This window comes from Drosophila innubila, chromosome X (assembly GCF_004354385.1).
Source record: "Drosophila innubila isolate TH190305 chromosome X, UK_Dinn_1.0, whole genome shotgun sequence".
Taxonomy (NCBI): domain Eukaryota; kingdom Metazoa; phylum Arthropoda; class Insecta; order Diptera; family Drosophilidae; genus Drosophila; species Drosophila innubila.
In genome coordinates this window covers 6,972,640-6,989,847 of record NC_047626.1, presented here as the reverse complement: position 1 = coordinate 6,989,847, position 17,208 = coordinate 6,972,640, and the positions used below count along the sequence as shown (strand labels likewise).

Genomic DNA, 17,208 nt, shown 5'->3' with positions numbered 1-17,208 from the left:
AGTATCGAGTTCCGACTATCGAGTTGACGGTTTTCGAAGTATTTTTTAAAGCTCCTATAAAGAATTAAAATTGTTGGTCAATCACAATGTGCTAATTTACTGCTCGTTAATTTACAATGAAAAATACAAATAGAAGTTACAACTAGAAATTTGATGATACTACAGTCCCGTTAGCTCCGATAGCGGCCAAATGCGACAGACGACACGACTGCGGATTAGTCCCAATGGTATGGGCCCATAGTAACGTGAATCGGAGCTATTGCCCTTATTATCGCCCTCAATCCAAACGCAACCATGTGGCACATAATCCGTAACCATGGTCATTTCATTTGGCAACTTTGACGCCGATTCAGCCTCGAGTGGATGTGGTTTAAGTGTTGTTATTTTCTCACCGGACACGGCCACAATACGCTTACATATAAATTGGCTGGCATTTACCGGTGAGACGGCAATAATAATATCGCCCGATTGATATTTGCGCCAATATTTTGAAAGACGTTCCGTTAGCAGCACATTGTCCGAGAAGAGTGTAGGCTCCATGGAGGGGCCTTTGCACTGCAAGAAAAAATTACAAGTTAGTTAATAAATTAACTGCACATATACAGTGTATCAAAAAAGTATAGGCAGTTGCTTCAATGTTTGCAGTCTAACTTTTACTGCAACTTAATTATTATACTCTTTTGTACTCACTGTATTTACATATGTTATTTGTTAAATTTGTGTTATATATTTACCAAAACAAAATCACCCACATACTCAAAGGTGCAATGCGTTATACAAGCGTATGCGATTGTGTAGCGTGCCAAGGTGCGCAAACGCGATAGCACTGTGTAGCCCATTCCCATCTTCATGATGGCTGCTCCTCTCCACGCTTTATCAGTTTGATCGGCACTGCTGTTTCATTCATAAATCCATTGTGTGATAACAAAAATATATAAATAACAAATAAGATGCGAAATCGGTATGCGGCCGTATTACCAGGGCTACACAGCACTGCGCGTCAGCTGTTCGTTTGGTGGGGCTGGGCGCTTTCCTAACCAGGGCTGCCAGTGCTCCTTTTGTTGCTCGAAATCGATAGGCGCGCAACTTTAGTAAAATAGTTGTTATTGATGTAAATATTAAAAATAGTCGATTTAACAGTTAATTTTGCACACAGAACTATTTTGTTTATTCATCACTGACAAACAGATTTTAGGAAATTTTTTGTTGTTTTACATTTTTTGCTTAAAATTTATGATGTTTTTGACTACTATCGCCGCACAGCTTGTTTGATCGGTTTTAGCCAGGGCTGCAAATACAGTTGCTCTAATCGCTTGGCGCGTCATTCAAAAATGTCCGTGTGATGTGTATTAAGAACAATCAATTTAACTGGGTAATTTAGCACACAAAACTATTTAGTTTATTTAACGTATTTACCACTGACAACAACAGTTTGTAGATTTTTATTTTGGTTGTAATTCTTTTTTAAACGATTTTGACTAATATCGCCATTGTTTTTCTTGTTGATCCTTCAATTTGCAGGTCTCGCCATTTAATAAGTAATAGGTACCAATTGTTGCTACGTCTTATGTTAAATACACATACATTGAATTAGTTGGTTATATTTAAAAATTCATTTAAAATGGATGACATTAATTATGAACCCATCTAACAAGTTTTGCAATTTCTTTCACATGCATTACTAAATACATATATTTGTATATATACTCGTATATAATTATATATCCATGGATCTGTATGTGTGTGTGTGTTTGTATAAGCGTCACAAAAATTTATAAATTAACATTAACTTTAACTTAGGCAAATAAATATACAATTATAATGCTTAAAATCACTTGTGATAAAAATATTGACGCAAGTGTCGCCCGCCCGAATTCAAATTAAATGTTAAACTAAAAATACAAAATAAAATCAACAAATTAGCAATAGTGCATACTAATAACTTACTAAAAATTGACTATTATAAGTTAGTTGATTTTTCTCTTCTTTCACAATGTTATTTTTTTCTCCTTTTTTCATTTGTTTTAGTTTTAGTTATTTGGAATCAAGAGTGTTGCTTCGTACTTTTAGTAAAGTGCTTTTTGCATTGTTTTTATTCCAGCTTCTTGCCAGCAACAACTGGCTCGGCTTTCTGACGCTTCTCCTGTCGCTCACGAACATCTACAGCTGCCAAATCGACGCCAGCAACATAAGCATGCATAACAGAGATCAGGGCCTTGAGCACGGCAAAGGGGCCGGTGAGGAAGGCCAATATTTTGAACAACGAGGCGCCAAAAACTGTGCAAATAAACATGAAACGAAACAGAGGTTAACATTTAAATTTGGAACAAGATTAGATTATTAATGTGATGACGTACTCAGGGGTCCATAGGTGAAATGCAAGAGATACAGGCAAACGTAGAAGAGCTCATTAACGCAGCACATAAAGGTGAGCACATCCTTCTGATAATAGATGCGCATCACAAAATTATCATTCACCTTATGCGAGACGCGTCCAACCACAACGCTCCTGAAAATGCAAATTTAGTTAAAGTCTAAAATACAACATTAATTTGCCAAAGACATACGTCTGCATGTAGAGCCAATGACAGGCGACATCAATGGCAATCGACAGCTGGAACCAGAACATATAGCGTGGATAGAAATAGGCCAAGGTCACCAGCAATCCTGTCGTGCCGCAACGATCCGTCAGCTGGTCCAGCATGGCGCCAAATCGTGTGCCTGCAAAGCATTACAACGTGTTTAAAAATCCAATCAAAATAATGTGTTTAACCAAAGTTCTTGTTACTATAAAGCAGGCAAAGCAAAGAAGAAATCTGTAGAAATTATCTATATTAATTTTAAAATTCCGTTCCTACTATTTTTGAATGGTATTTTTCGGAAAAGATACAAATTTATTTAATGTTTTCTTGTTTAATCTAGCTAAAAATAACGGAATAATAATTACAATTGAATTTGAATTTATCTTAAAGTTCCTGATATTTTTTATTAACAAACTAATACAAACTCTATATAGAAAAATTATTTAATAACAACTAAATTTCCAATTTTTTTTAATCCATAAATTTCTATAAAAATTATTAGGGAATTTGGTTCTCTGTATGACATTTGTTAGGGAAAGCCTGGTGAATTTTCGGATACCAATGGGTTTCGTATCAACAGATACAGATACCGGATATCTTACAGTCCGCACATTCAACTGAACATATAGAATTTTTTGTTGGATCTTGCTCACACATAATGCCACCTTTGGATAAAGGTGTCAATAAATAATTCAAAGTATTTAATGGTTTAAATTCCATTGCGGGACACGTAAGACCAAAGAATAAATTGCGCATATTGTACACATATCTACGAACATATGTACACACATACAGTGAGCCCAATATTTATTGGTACACTCTGTTTTAATACTTTAATGGTTATTAAACGAGTATGTTAGGTTTCCATAAGAGCTGGTTTTTAATAAAAATATGGGGGTTATTTGGTGTATACAAAGAATAAAGAATTTTTTTTCTTGCTCTTAATAATATTTAAATTCAATTAAAACAACTCTCTTTATTAACTTGTTCTAAAATAAGAAATAAAATAAAAATCCCTAAAAAATGAATATTTTTTTGAAACAGAATTTGTGTACATTTTTGATTTGGTCAAAACACTTGCTTGTGCCGTTCAGTTGCCCATTTGCCGGCATGTGAATCATCAATCCGCACGGACAGACGTTGATGATTGACGTAGACCAAATGATGAAGCCAATTCATTGTGTGTAAATATGGAAATGGGAAATATGGAATGTTGTTAGTTGGCGTTACTCACTCTGATTGAAGGCGCGGGCAGCATGTCCGTCGACGGCATCCAGTAATGCACTGATTATATAACACCAGCCGGCAATCACGTAGTTCGTGGACATGAACCAAAACGCAATCAGGGCCAAAACGATGCGTGCATAACCTGCAAATGCCAAAGAACAACAACAAACAATCAACAAATGCAACTTCAATCAACAATCAATATGTTTGTATGTATGTATACCGTGATGATGTTGTATGGGTGACATTGCCTTATTAGCTGTGTGGGTGGGCATGGGGGGTGGGGGGAGGGTTGTAACCGCTTGCATTTGACAGGTTGCAATGCAGCGCCACCTACAACCGCTAATTGAATTAAAAAGCTGGCAAAGCAACCATAACATTCGTCCGTATAACACACACACACACACACATTTGTTTGTGTTATACACACACTACAATAGATTGATATGCGGCGCACAGTGGAACCATACGTAATTCAAATTGGCCGTTATCCTAATTGCACACACCGTCAAAACAAGACGCTTTTCTTTCAAAAAATAATTGTTTAATGAACATATACTCATAATTTATGCATAGCAATTACACACACAAGTAAATAAGATATATATTAAATGCCAATTTATTGTATTCAATCAGTTCTGCACCACTGTAAGCGCGGTCACATTTGTTTACCAAACGCGACTTACCAATCAAATTTGGCACAAATATAAAAACGTTATCGTGCTCGGCGATGGCCATTTTAGATACCGCTTAATTAATGATAACGATAAAACGAATTGTTATATATGTTCACTGTATTTAAATGCGATGCGGCGCGTTAACGTGGCGAGCGCTGCAATAATTTTCTACGTTCTGTTCTAGACCGTTGTGCAAAAAAATGGCGCTGTATGTATAGGTGAAAACAGCTGTGAGCGTTATAGTGTTGGCTAACGTCAACAAGCAAGGTGGAGGTAGCTGGACAGCTGTGAAGGTTGTGTCATCAATAAAACTCGATTTCTTTTTGGAATGCGGCACATTTTAGCACAATTTAAAAATATGCTACATTCAATATGAAATTTAAATTAAAATGTATAAGCTTTGTATTTAATAATTTAATTTGTTAAATAGTCTTTAAATATAACTTCGAATGTATGATGACGTCAAGAGTGTTGGAAAATCTCACCTGCTCAAAGCACAACCTTTGCAAATACTATTGTTTCGCAGCGTTATACAGCACTGTCCAGGCTGTTGCTGTTTATTGTTTTGATAATTGCAATAAAAAAAGCCAGCATAAAATAATGCATAGCACTTGAACAACATGGAAAAACTACGCAGCAGCAGCGCCGGCAGCGGGCAGCTGGGGGATCAACAGCAGCAGCAACAACAACATCAGCAGCAACTGGAACAGTATCCAAGGAATCCCATTGAGCAATATCTCCGCGCCTCCACAAAGATCAAGAAAATCGAAAGAGTTGTTTTCTTTAAGTAAGTTGGAATATTGACGATGCCTATGGGCACTACATTTTTAATTGGGAACAGTAAATCAGCGTATGCATTGTTGTTGTTGGGCTTTCGCTACTGTCAAAAATGATTTGGCAACTGTGGTGAAAGATTCCGAACGATTATGCTTGATACATCCTTAGAAAGGGGATTCTATTTTTGTCACAAATAGTCCGGTCCGTATGCAGGCTGTTCAGATGTGAGAACCAGCCGGATAGGCTCACTATATTATTGGCTAGCATAAAACATTAACTTTTAGTACGAAAACTTTGTTGTTTGCTGAGATAGCTAAATCAAACTCAAAGATGTTGCATTTCGTTTTGTCTTATACTTCCTTGTCAACTTTGATTCAAATTGAACCACTATATCGTATAGTTGTCATAGGAATGATAGCGCAAAAATCAACTTTAGAGGTATTAAATCGTCGGCAAAGACAACCCTTCTTATTAATTTCTATCTTTCATTTTGCTCTCATCAGACGCTTTGCGCCCAGTGTGGCCGATGTGCAGGCGGACTTCCAGCGACTGGCGTACAGCTTCGAGGAATCCGGAATTATGCAGTATGCGGCAATGTGTCACATTGGCTATGCCAAATGTGAATCCTATGGCGGTGCACCGCAACGCGAGGCGGAAGCGTATGTGCGGGCCGCCCGTGATTTTCTGAAGGCCCACAATGAGTTCCGGCTGCTGCAGTTGCGCACCGGTCACAACGGATTCCGGGAGGGAGCACTCCACTGCTATAACAATGCGGCGGAGCGTGTCGCGGATAGCGGTGTCTTCAAGGCAGCGGTGCTGCGGGAACTGAAGCAACTGCAGCGTCAATTGGAGCGGACGAGCAGCTTTGCTTCGCCCACCCATCAAATCCATGATCTGGAGATGAGCGCCGAGATGAGCATGCAGCGTGAGGATTATCGCAATGCTCTGCTGCAACTGGATGACATTGTGGACAATATATACGAACGACGTGCTCCCACAATGTACGCTGAGCTGTTGCGTCGTGTGGAGGTGCTCCGTCTGCTGCTCCTGGTGCATCTTAATCTGCCGCCAGCACGTCAATCTCCTGCGCACATTAAGCTCATTGAATACTATTATACGCTGGCACAATTTGAGCCACAACTTGCCACACCTTGTCTGGGGTATAACAATGAGCCCGTGGAACGTCCCGGCGCCTTTGTGCCTCTCCAGCAACAATATGCACTGGCGGAGATCATCTGTGCCTGGGTAGAGCGCCAAATGTGCGATCTCAAGCATCTCCTCATGGATTTCGGCAGTGAGAATAGCTCATTGAGTCAAACAGAGCGGCAATTGCTTAAAACTATATATTCAGAACTATCCAAGGTCTATTAAGGTCTCTAATAGAACCACACTCTGTATATTATATACTATAGTATATTCAAGTATCACTTAAGTGTAATCAAGTCTACCAAGTAACTAAAACTAAACCTTTTCAACGTGCCTACACGATGCAAATAAAAAGCGAAATATGTTATAATACTTATATAGTTCAAATATAATATATAACTATATATGTACCGATGTAAAATAGTCTTAAAGTACAATAATAATGGCTGAGAAGACAACTGACGCAATAAAACTATCTGTTCTTACCAATAAATTGAAGAAACCTTTTTACTATAAATTGATCGGGAAATGTGTAATAAAGATTCGATCAAGTAGATACATATATATCCTTGATTAGGATCGGGGATCTCAACGGTTATTTCAAATAAATTGAAAATAAGAGTTATTGAAGGATTTTTATTAAAAATGAGGGATAACCGATTAAAATTGGTAGCCTTTACTGAAACCGTAACCGAACAAATTCTTATATTGTACAGAAACGCAAAAACGGAGATTACTTTAACTAAAATAACCGATTAGTAACCAATTCATGGTCAAGATATGTTATTTTTTAAAGGAAAATCATCAAAATTTATCCCTATACAGGATACCGCCCATAAAAAGATTTTGTGTTCCACAAATATGATTAATGTCGGACTATATAAAATCTTCGGCATGCCAAAGATTCCCTTTATTTATTTTGGTTTCTTTCATAATAGCAAAAAACGCATTGAAATTGCTTTATCTATTTTTATTTTAGCTCCAATTGTGTATTTAATTTTGTTGTTGTTGTATGTATATGTATATTTTATTCATTTAGTTTTAAACAATTTCATTTCGAACACATACATATATGATCCTAAGATATTCTGTTCTGTAATATAATCGCTTGAGCCTAAAAACGTTTACTTAATTGTTTTGTTGTCTGTATAAAAAAAATCATTGCTGCGTTTAATGCCAGCACAACATACTTCCAATTGTTTATAACCTATAAAATCAGTTATTTCATTTTCTTTTGTTTTATTGTTGTTTTTTTTTTTATCATTGTTTATTTTCAAATATATTTAGAATTTCTAAGCATCTGCTGTCTCAGTCTAACCCATGCAATTGGGTCTGACACGTGTAACGAGTTCTTGTTGTTGTTATTGTTTGGGGAGGGGGAAGGCAGTAATGACAGTAAAATTAACTGTACTTGCCATTTTCATATATTTATTATATTTACTATATGTTTTGTTTTGTCTGTATTTGCGTAAATAAATTTGAAACCTAGCAAAGCAAAATTCTAAATAACAATGAATTTAAATTATTTATGTTAATAAATAATAAGGGCAAAGCCACAGTTACCTAGTTGGTCAAGAAAGTGTTCTGACAAAAACAAAAATAGTTGAATTCAATAATTATTTTTCTTCCTTTTTAAAAGAATAAAATAAAATTAAATTACAAGAGAAAATTTAAAAATTTTTGATTTTGTCCAAACAGTTTCTTGACTTACTGTGTGTGTGTGTGTGTGCGAGAGAGAGATGAAAATATGTGGCTTACGCTTAAGATCACAAGCAGTTTATAGTTGTTGTAATTGGTTTTGTTTTTGTCTCACATTTTATTAAATTTAAATCGACACAGAAAATCAAAAAAATTCACCTATAAATTTGTTGTTTCTTTGTGTGTGTATTGTTTGTTGTTATGTTGTGTGTTTGTGTGGTTGTTGATGTGTAGCTGTTGTTTATTTGTTTTGTTTTCTTCAATAGTTATAGTTTACATGACTTGACTATAGCGTAGTGTAAACTCAAAACTAATTTCGCATAACGTACACAAAAGTTAGAGAGAGAGACAAATATTGAATTAACATATGCCTGTAAGCCTGTGTGGTTGTATGTGTGTGTGTGTGTGTGTGTGTGAGTGTGCCTGTCTGTCTGTCTGTGTGTGTGTTTGTGTGTTTTGTGTAAATATCAATTTATTTTGCCGCCTTGGCTTTCTTCTCATTCTCCGAGGTGATCTTGTTCTTTAAATGATCCTTGTAGTCCAAAATGCCGCCCTTCCATTTGGTCACCGTCTCCTTTTCGCACACCCAAATTTCCTCGGCCACCTAGAGATGAAAGGAAGGGAAATTAATCGATAGCCAACAACATATCGAGGGGACATTTCAATCGCTTACCTGATTGATGAGACGGAAATCGTGACTAACTAAAACCATGCCGCCATCGAAATCATTGATGGCATCTGCGAGTGCATCGATAGTCTCCATGTCCAAGTGATTGGTAGGTTCGTCCAGCAGCAACAGATGTGGCACCTGCCAGGCCAACCAGGCGAACACAACACGACAACGCTGTCCATCCGACAGCTGACGTATGGGACAGACCTGTTGCCGTCCCGTCAAACCATAACGTCCAATGATCTTACGCATCTCCTCCTTCTCCTTGACATCGGGAAAGGCGCGCATCATGTACTCCAGCGGACTGGCGTCCAGATCGAGCAGCTCGTGCAGATGCTGATGATAGCGGGCGATGCGCAGATGGGAATTCTTGCGGATCATGCCGGATGTGGGCACCAGATCGCCATAGAGCAGCTTCAGCAGCGTCGATTTGCCAGCACCATTGGGCCCCACCAGCGCCAGACGAGTGTCCAGATCAATGCCAAACTCAAGGTTCTTATAGATCCAAGGCGTTTCATCGTTGTAACGGAAGTTTACATTCTAAAATTGGAAGAAATTACAATTACAATTAAATTAAAGAATTTGACACTGCGAGTGCACAAATAAATACAGTGTTGACTGTAGAGAGACTGTGGTGAATGTGAATATAGCCTTGCTAATAATTTCACCATGGTAGGGGTGAATAAGTGGGCGCAGTTAGTGAACAAGTCAGTGTTGCCGTTTTAGCAATTTAATTGCTAGATTTAGCACTTTTTTAATTGCAAAACTAGGAAAACTCTACAAACAAAAATTGTTGAAATCTATCAGAAGTGCCACAGAAAGCGAAACCAATCGAAAATCTCCCAATCTCTATACAGTTTTGGGAGATTTTCGGTTGGTTTCGATTTCTGTGCCACACCTGATTAGCTAGAAATCTAACAATTTGAAAACTGATTGAGCTACTGCCATTTTTTCATTGTATAGCTAAATTTAGAAATTTTATAATTGTAAAAGCTGGAAATTTTAATGAAATCCTATGAGAAAATCCATTTTGTCAAATGTGAGAAGAATTTCGATACCACAAAGTTTTGGGCAAGAGGTCTGAGGGTACAAAGACGTCGAATATGTCAATCCGTTCGTCAGTTTGCATAAAAAAAATGATTTCGGAGTTCGATACATATAAAAATTAGGTCGAGGAAGTCATTGAAAACGTAAAATAACATTGATGCTACAATAAAACTCTCACCTGCACCATAATCACAGGTGGCGGCACCTTGCCGCAGGAGGGGAAGTAGAAATTGAGGATCTTGTCATCGGTGACCTTTTCGGTGAGACCCTGAGCGACCATTTTGGCCAATGTCTTCTCCTTGGACTGTGCCTGTCTTGCCAATTTGGCAGAACCGTGACCGAATCGTGCAATATAATTCTTCATATGCGAGATTTGATCCTGCTCCCAGTTGTACTGTTTCATTTGATTCTCCAGGAGTTCCATGCGTGTGCGAACAAATGCCTCATAGTTGCCAGTGTAATATTTCAGGCGTTTGCTGGTCAAATGAATGATGTTTGTGCAGACACCGTTGAGGAAATCCTGTGAATGCGATATCAGCACCAGGATACGTTTATAGGTCTTCAATTCTTCCTCCAGCCACACACAAGCATCCAGATCCAAATGGTTCGTCGGCTCATCCAACAACAGGAGATGAGGCTTCACAAACAAAGCGCGAGCCAAAGCAATTCTCATGCGCCAACCACCTAAAAGAATTGGAGAAATTAGGAAACTTGTTAGTTATCCAAATAAGCATTATTTGGGTCAATATTCAGGGGAATTTAAAAAATAATAGCTTATCCCTTTAAATAAAAATTAGTTTATCATGTTTAGAGGAAAAAAAATGGTATAGCTAGGATATTGGATATTGTAAAGATAGTATTTGGTCTGGTTGATCTGTTTTCGACTCTCAACTGATATATTAGGAATCCTTAAGGGTCAACTCACCGGAAAAGTCCTTGGCCTGCTTCTGTTGCATGGCCTTGTCGAAGCCAAGACCGTGGAGAATGCGAGCTGCCTTGACCTCGGCCAGATCGGCGGACATATCGTCGAGTCGCTCATAGATGTCCATGAGCTGCTCCTGGGCATCATCCTCATCGCTCATGGTCAGCTCCTCGGCGAGTTTCTCGAGCTTAATGCGCTCCTCATCCACCTCCATGACGCACTGGAGCGCACTCTTTGAGCTCGCTGGAATTTCGCGCGTCAAATGGAATATATCGATATGTGGTGGTATCGGCACCTCACGACCACCGAGCACCGCCAACAGCGATGATTTGCCACAGCCATTGAGACCGATTAGACCATAGCGACGTCCGCAATTCAACTCGAGCATTGTGTCCTGCAGCAGCTCCGAGCCAAAGAACGTTATCGAAAAGTTGGCAATCTTCACATCACGCGATCGCGGATGCACCGCCAATGATCCTGTGCAGGATCGTGCCTCGGCACTGATGCGTGCCTCCTCCTCCAATTTGGCGCACAGTTTCTCCTCCTCGGTCAACTCACGTTCCACTTGACCGTTCGTCTTCTTCGTGGATGGTATTTGTTGGATCTTCTTGTTGCGCGCATCCTTTTTGCGTTGCGCATCACGTTTCTTAGCGTCCGACGGCATTTTTACTCTCTCGCTCTCTTTTACTTGATCTCTCGAAACTACGTTTATACAACAATACTTTTTGGGGGTTTCCAATCGAAATGTGTGTTTGTGTGTTGCCTAAAAATATATGTATGTATGTATGTATTTTCCTGTCTGTGCGTGCTTGTTTCGAATGTGTGTGTGCTGGAATTGTCAAAAAAAAAAGGGAAGAGAAATATACAATATTGAAATGTCATTATTAAGAGCATGATACAATAAAAGAATTTATACAGTATGTCAAGTAATTGTTTAGATAAAAAAATACAAAAAATAATTGCAAGAACTTTGTAGATCTTGTTTGTTATTTTCTGTTTTAAATAAATATCAAAATATGAAATAAACAAAATATCCGAATTATTATATACAATTAGTCAAGAAAGTGTTTTGACAGAACTCATAAGCATAATGTTTTAATTTTCAATTTATTCATAAAAAACACTATAATAAAATATAATAACTTTGTCAAAACTATTACTTGACATACTGTATAAAAGCCTAGCAATCGTTGAACTGTTTGATTAGATCGATATCACAATGCAATCATAATTTGTATGACATATAAATATGAATGAACTTGATCCCTGATAATTATTACGGCTTCGGCTTTGCCAGACACACACGAGACATGACGAAATCAGCCGAAGTTAAAGCTAGCAAAAACTACTGTGGCTACCGATCACCAATACATGTGCACACACTCTCTTTGTTGCTGTGTTTATTCTATATCCAGTTTCAATAATATTGAAAGAACATGTGAAAGCGAACGGAAACGGAATGCGTAGACGCTGCTTTTTTTTTGTGCACAGAGACGCAGATGGCGCCCACTGTGCGCAACTGTTTCAACAAAAAAAAAAAAAGAAAAAAAAGCCAACGCAATTTTTTTTTTGGTAATGAAGTCTAAAGTGACGCGTTACGATTTTCAGTTTAACAATATTCTGAGCACTTTTAGTGCAACGTTGGCGAGTGATGCTATATTTTTTTTTTGCATTTTAGCTTTTTGTTGGCTGTTGCCGAGCGCCACATTTCACCTTCATTCAACGCAATTTTTATGAATCACTGTTGTTGGGGAACGCCGCGCGCTCAATTTTGGTGAATGTGTGCACACAAAGGAATTCCAATTGCAGCTGATAGATTTAAGTTAAGAGAGAGTGGAAAGAGCTGAGAAGGAAGATGAGATGAGGAGAGGGAGAGCACTGTGATATTGGGGAAAGGGGTGAAATTGCAACACATACACGCGCTAGACAACACTAACACTTGTCTGATGTTACACCACACGCGCGCACACACATATGCATATTAATATATGTATGCATGTGTAGATTATTGAATTTTCCACGTCTGGTTGGTTAAATAGCACAATATCTCACCTTTTAATTGATGATGATATAAAAAAAGAACGTGTCACGCACAAGAATTGAAACCAATTTGCATTTGTTGGGTTGTTAATGCTGGTCCGGGCTTCTGAGGGGGCTCTGCTGCTAGAAGACGGGCTGCTGCTTTACAACGGAACAGGAACACACCGAACACACACACACCAACAGCAGCTGCAAAAAGTGCTGCTACTTTTCTGCCTTTACCGTTTTCGCCGCCGCACACGTGTTACGTTGAAGTTATCGACTTTCGATTATGCTGTTCGCAACAAAGCATATCGATATATAGCTTAGAAAATTTTTTCTTTTATTTTTTGCACAAATTAATTGTTAATTTAAATTTTGAGCTGGTTTGCTTAAAAATCAAAAGGAAACTTTATAGGCTAGTATTTACACCTACAGATTATTAAGTTAATGTAACGTGACATATATCGATAGCATAGTCTGCTTAATTCTTAAATGCGGAAAAAATAATAAATAAGCTAATTTGTGCGCACAACACTTACAAGCTATAATTTAATGAAAAGAATACTGTATTTTCTGTTTCTAGTGGCAGATATTGTAAATTTTATTAAATTTTTAATATGGCGGCAAAATAGCTGCTCTTCTTCTTGGGCAATTGACATTCGCGTTGAAATTGTGCATGTGCAATCGATTGTCATGGCTGCATCAATCATCAAGATTGCCACACCGTTTTTGGATTCAGGGCTGAAAATAGATTCTTTTAACAAGCTGGCAGCCCTGATTGACACTGATAATTCAAAATGGTGCGCATTGTTTAGGCGTACAATTGGCTTTTGTGTACAAGGTTTTTTTTGTGAGTTTTAATTGTTTACAAGTTGAAATTAATCAGTTTAATTAGATTGAAAGACTTTTGGTGAGTGTGAAATAAAATAAGTGCTGTTAAAATGCTAGAAACAAAGAGCATCGCTGCATTGGCATTCAATGAGACGCCGCGCAAACGCAAAAGGGAAACTGGATTTGTGCCACCCTTAAAAAAAGATGATGCAGCTGCCGCTGCCGCTGTTGCCGTAACTGCGTCATGCTTCACCAACGCTGCCTTCAGTTCGACGCCAAAGAAACTTATCGGGCGTCGTCGCCTGGCCAAAGAAACCGAGAACATAAATCCATTTGGCAATCATCCTGGCCTGGAAATCAAATCCATTGCGGATTTGGCAACATCACAGAAGCAACAGCAACAGCAGCAGGAAAAGCAGTTGACACTGAATCCCTTTGAAGTTGTGCGTCATCCGTCAAAGAAAAAGAAAAGAAGCGAGCACGCTTGCTTTGAGAATCCTGGACTTAATCTCGAGCTGCCCGAGCGTCAATTTAATCCATATGAGGTAAGTCGCTCATGCGTTATACAAACTGGTCGAGGGTACATTAAGTTAGTGCAAGTATGTATGTAAAAAATAAAATATATCTATTTGGTTGAAGTTTGTGACAAATGATTTATAGAAAATTCTTTGTCCTCATTCATTCACTGACTGATCATTGTACAGTCCAAATCGTTTGCAGTACAAGTTTCAAATTTTGACACAACACAGCTATGACAACTTCATCGTGATATAAGACGGCGTTGTGAAAAATTTGACCTGCAAGTGCGTTAAATTCGACGACAAAAAAATATATAGAATTGTATTTAGACCCCCTACTTGGTGAAATATTCTTAGAATTCTTTATAAATTGCAATTTTGGTAAACGCTTTTATGAGAAAATTATTGATTTTTTTTTAAATATTTCTTTATACATGCATCTTATATGCTTATTTTGGCCTTTTTGAATATTTATTTCAATTATGTTGATTGAATTATTATAATATAATATTTATTCAAAAAGTGTTTATTAAAATTACAATTTTGATTTTTTTTAATTTAATTTTTGTTTATTTATTATGTAGTTATTTTAAAATGTTACCTTTTATTGTTTTAGGTGGTTCGCTGCGTTGCCACGCCCACCAAGTGCTTTGTGAACGAGGCTCTCAATTTGCGTGGCAGCGATGCTCCCGCTTCCCTGAATCCCTTCGAGATTCATCGTCGCAGCGAGATCTCTGCCGCTGCCAGCAATCCAGCGGGCGTGACGAATCCGGCACTCACCGAGGAACCGCTGCCGACAAGTCTGAAAATTGGTTTACCATTTGCTCCGACTCTGGGCTGTCGCATTGATTTCAATGGCATGGAGTTGGCCAATTTGACGCCCAGCAAACTGTTTGCCGAGAAGCTTGTCTTCTCGCCGGTGACACCGCTGTCGCCGCTGAAGACGGGGGTGGGGAAACGCTCACTGGACGATATCAGTGAGGAGAGTACCATGGATATTGGCAAGGAGCTGGATCGTTATCAGCTGGAGCTGGAGAACAGCATAAATGAGGCGAAGCTGCGCAAGAATGGCATTGTGGAGGAGGTGAAGCAGGTGGAGGAGATGAAACTGGTAGAACAGCTGGACAGACGCATCATTTGCACAACGCGCAGGCGCACATTAACAGAGATTATAGAGGAGGTCACAGAGGAGACAGCTGAAGTGGAAACGGGAGAGGAGAAAGAGACGAAAGAGACTGTAGAAGAGATTGTGAAAAGCGGCGATGTGGCCTATGCCTCCGAATCGGAAACGGAGGAGCTAGAGGATGAGTTGGACTTTAAGGCGCCGGCACGCTTTGTCCGTGCCTATCGCCCAGCGGCCACCGTTGCTCCAATTAAAGCCAGCTCCATAGCTGGCAGCAAGGAATCGCTGCAATCGATTGCTTCCAGCAAATCTGCCAAGTCTGTAGAGTCTGTGAAAGGCCACAGTGTGCGTAATATGTTACGGAAATCCATACGCAAGCTAATGCATCCCATGCAGCAGGAGGAGAAGGAAAGGGAGAAGGAAAAAGAGCAGGAAAAGCAGCCGGAGCAGGAGAAACATCATGGCAACATAATAAGCAGCATACGTCATAGTTTACGACGTCGACCAAAGAAGGAGGAACAGGAGCCGGAACAGGAGACAGCGCCGCGTCCAGCGGATATATCCATTATAGACAGCAGCGAGAGAACCATGAAATTGCGCTCCAATGTTATACAAACGGAATACATGCGCATCGAGCAGTTGACCAATGAGAAGAAACACACGCTGAGGAACAGCATTCGTCGCTCCACACGCGATGTGCTGCGTCATGTGTTCCACAAGAGTCAGGATGCCTATGCGACAGCCAAGTGAGACTTCTCCCAACTTTTGATTTCCTCAACAACTTGTCATCATCATCTACAACATCATCACAAATGTTCTTTAAGCACCCAAAGATTGTCTACAAAGCACACAAAACAAAATTGTCCTCTATTTTTTTTTATATATTGTATATATATCGCTTAGTTTCTACAAGACTGTCACGATTTTTGTTTTAATAACTCAGAAATATTTGTTATATTCTTTACTATACTGTGTAAAAAATTCATAATTATATATGGCATATTCTTCAAGTTAGAATTGAAAGACTTAAGCTCAGCAAAAACCTGCTTTTTTAAGTTATGACAGTCTTGATATAAATAAGCGATATATATGGTTATACGTAGTCTATGTTTTTGCGATCTTTTTTACGATCGAATAAGTTTACGATCTAATCTTTTGATCAGTTAACTGACAATTATCACAACTGCCAGAACTTTGTTAAAACTGTTTGTAAAATGTCATTAAAATAATTTCTAATTGCAATTTAAGATTTTATTTAATACTGATAACTGTCAAATATCTAAATTTTCAAATACTTGTTAAAGTTTGTTCTAAAATTTTTAAGAGTATAGATCCTTTAAGAAGAGAAAAGAAGACCGAATATTCTGAACATTGTAAAGAAAGAACTATTATTTTTTAATTGCCAGTTAACTGATTTTTTTATTTAAATGCACGTTTACTATTAATTTTTTGTATTAAGCTTAGTTAGGTAATTGTTTGCACGTTTATTTATACATTAATGTAAGTGTATGGAATTTTTATACATTTGTTTTATTTTCTCTTACATAAAAATTATGTATGCACAAAATGCCTGACTGACTTTTTATTCGGCTGATGTTTACAAATACAGATATAAATTATTTATGAATTATTCTTTTGGGGAAATCTAAGTAAACGCTGGAATTAGCTCAACTGATTGTTCAGTAAGAAAACTCTCCAAATATTATAACTGTGACTTATTAGATCATATTCTTATATTCTCTACAAAATATTAGAGTAACAACAAATTAATCATTTTATTATTGCTCAAAAAAAAAAACTACACTATAGCTCTTAAAAACTAATAAAATTACGGCCATTTGATGGTGATTAATCAGCAAATTTATTGAAAGGTAAATTGAGAGATCAATTTAAACATGATACGTTATAAATTATGAACTTAAAAGGATTTTAGATTGATTTTTTTTAGTTTTTTGTTTATAAATAAGC

The 17,208-nt window shown here is 38.0% G+C and overlaps 5 protein-coding genes across 6 annotated transcripts; 2 read left to right on the top strand and 3 right to left on the bottom strand.

Annotated features, from left to right (window-relative positions):
* Positions 1–70: 70 nt before the first annotated feature.
* Positions 71–985, bottom strand: LOC117781971 (mitochondrial inner membrane protease subunit 1). Its single transcript, XM_034618871.1, has 2 exons — positions 735–985; positions 71–555 (listed from the first exon to the last, which is right to left on the bottom strand). The coding sequence occupies exons 1-2, from the start codon at positions 849–851 to the stop codon at positions 160–162; spliced, it is 513 nt and encodes a 170-aa protein (XP_034474762.1). The 5' UTR covers positions 852–985; the 3' UTR covers positions 71–159.
* Positions 986–1,206: 221 nt separating this feature from the next.
* LOC117781964 (CDP-diacylglycerol--inositol 3-phosphatidyltransferase) lies at positions 1,207–4,672 on the bottom strand. The gene is made up of 5 exons (XM_034618860.1): positions 4,496–4,672; positions 3,817–3,951; positions 2,568–2,721; positions 2,358–2,509; positions 1,207–2,277 (listed from the first exon to the last, which is right to left on the bottom strand). Exons 1-5 carry the CDS (start codon positions 4,545–4,547, stop codon positions 2,093–2,095), a joined length of 678 nt encoding a protein of 225 aa, XP_034474751.1. The 5' UTR covers positions 4,548–4,672; the 3' UTR covers positions 1,207–2,092.
* A 322-nt stretch (positions 4,673–4,994) lies between these two features.
* LOC117781953 lies at positions 4,995–6,902 on the top strand. The gene is made up of 2 exons (XM_034618848.1): positions 4,995–5,273; positions 5,767–6,902. Exons 1-2 carry the CDS (start codon positions 5,107–5,109, stop codon positions 6,632–6,634), a joined length of 1,035 nt encoding a protein of 344 aa, XP_034474739.1. The 5' UTR covers positions 4,995–5,106; the 3' UTR covers positions 6,635–6,902.
* Positions 6,903–8,157: 1,255 nt separating this feature from the next.
* LOC117781764 (ATP-binding cassette sub-family F member 2) lies at positions 8,158–13,002 on the bottom strand. 2 transcript variants are annotated; one of them, XM_034618590.1, is made up of 5 exons: positions 12,799–13,002; positions 10,750–11,575; positions 10,003–10,508; positions 8,781–9,317; positions 8,158–8,711 (listed from the first exon to the last, which is right to left on the bottom strand). In XM_034618590.1, the coding sequence occupies exons 2-5, from the start codon at positions 11,408–11,410 to the stop codon at positions 8,580–8,582; spliced, it is 1,836 nt and encodes a 611-aa protein (XP_034474481.1). In that variant the 5' UTR covers positions 11,411–11,575; positions 12,799–13,002; the 3' UTR covers positions 8,158–8,579. The 2 variants fall into 2 exon arrangements, with proteins under 2 accessions (XP_034474481.1, XP_034474489.1); XM_034618598.1 differs by having other exon boundaries at positions 10,750–11,509.
* A 566-nt stretch (positions 13,003–13,568) lies between these two features.
* LOC117784688 (inner centromere protein) lies at positions 13,569–16,117 on the top strand. Its single transcript, XM_034622495.1, has 2 exons — positions 13,569–14,144; positions 14,734–16,117. The coding sequence occupies exons 1-2, from the start codon at positions 13,710–13,712 to the stop codon at positions 15,988–15,990; spliced, it is 1,692 nt and encodes a 563-aa protein (XP_034478386.1). The 5' UTR covers positions 13,569–13,709; the 3' UTR covers positions 15,991–16,117.
* Positions 16,118–17,208: the final 1,091 nt, after the last annotated feature.

Bases quoted from the DNA above. Each gene is read 5' to 3' on its own strand.
- LOC117781971 (XM_034618871.1), bottom strand. From the start codon at position 851: ATGAAGATGGGAATGGGCTACACAGTGCTATCGCGTTTGCGCACCTTG. The intron at 556-734 runs GTAAATATATAA...TTTTTCTTGCAG, and splicing joins ATGTGGGTGATTTTGTTTTG to TGCAAAGGCCCCTCCATGGA.
- LOC117781964 (XM_034618860.1), bottom strand. From the start codon at position 4,547: ATGGCCATCGCCGAGCACGATAACGTTTTTATATTTGTGCCAAATTTG. The intron at 3,952-4,495 runs GTAAGTCGCGTT...TGGCATTTGCAG, and splicing joins ATTTGTGCCAAATTTGATTG to GTTATGCACGCATCGTTTTG. The intron at 2,510-2,567 runs GTATGTCTTTGG...TTGCATTTTCAG, and splicing joins CATTGGCTCTACATGCAGAC to GAGCGTTGTGGTTGGACGCG.
- LOC117781953 (XM_034618848.1), top strand. From the start codon at position 5,107: ATGGAAAAACTACGCAGCAGCAGCGCCGGCAGCGGGCAGCTGGGGGAT. The intron at 5,274-5,766 runs GTAAGTTGGAAT...TGCTCTCATCAG, and splicing joins GAAAGAGTTGTTTTCTTTAA to ACGCTTTGCGCCCAGTGTGG.
- LOC117781764 (XM_034618590.1), bottom strand. From the start codon at position 11,410: ATGCCGTCGGACGCTAAGAAACGTGATGCGCAACGCAAAAAGGATGCG. The intron at 10,509-10,749 runs GTGAGTTGACCC...CAATTCTTTTAG, and splicing joins GCAGGCCAAGGACTTTTCCG to GTGGTTGGCGCATGAGAATT. The intron at 9,318-10,002 runs GTGAGAGTTTTA...TTCCAATTTTAG, and splicing joins CACCTGTGATTATGGTGCAG to AATGTAAACTTCCGTTACAA.
- LOC117784688 (XM_034622495.1), top strand. From the start codon at position 13,710: ATGCTAGAAACAAAGAGCATCGCTGCATTGGCATTCAATGAGACGCCG. The intron at 14,145-14,733 runs GTAAGTCGCTCA...TTATTGTTTTAG, and splicing joins GTCAATTTAATCCATATGAG to GTGGTTCGCTGCGTTGCCAC.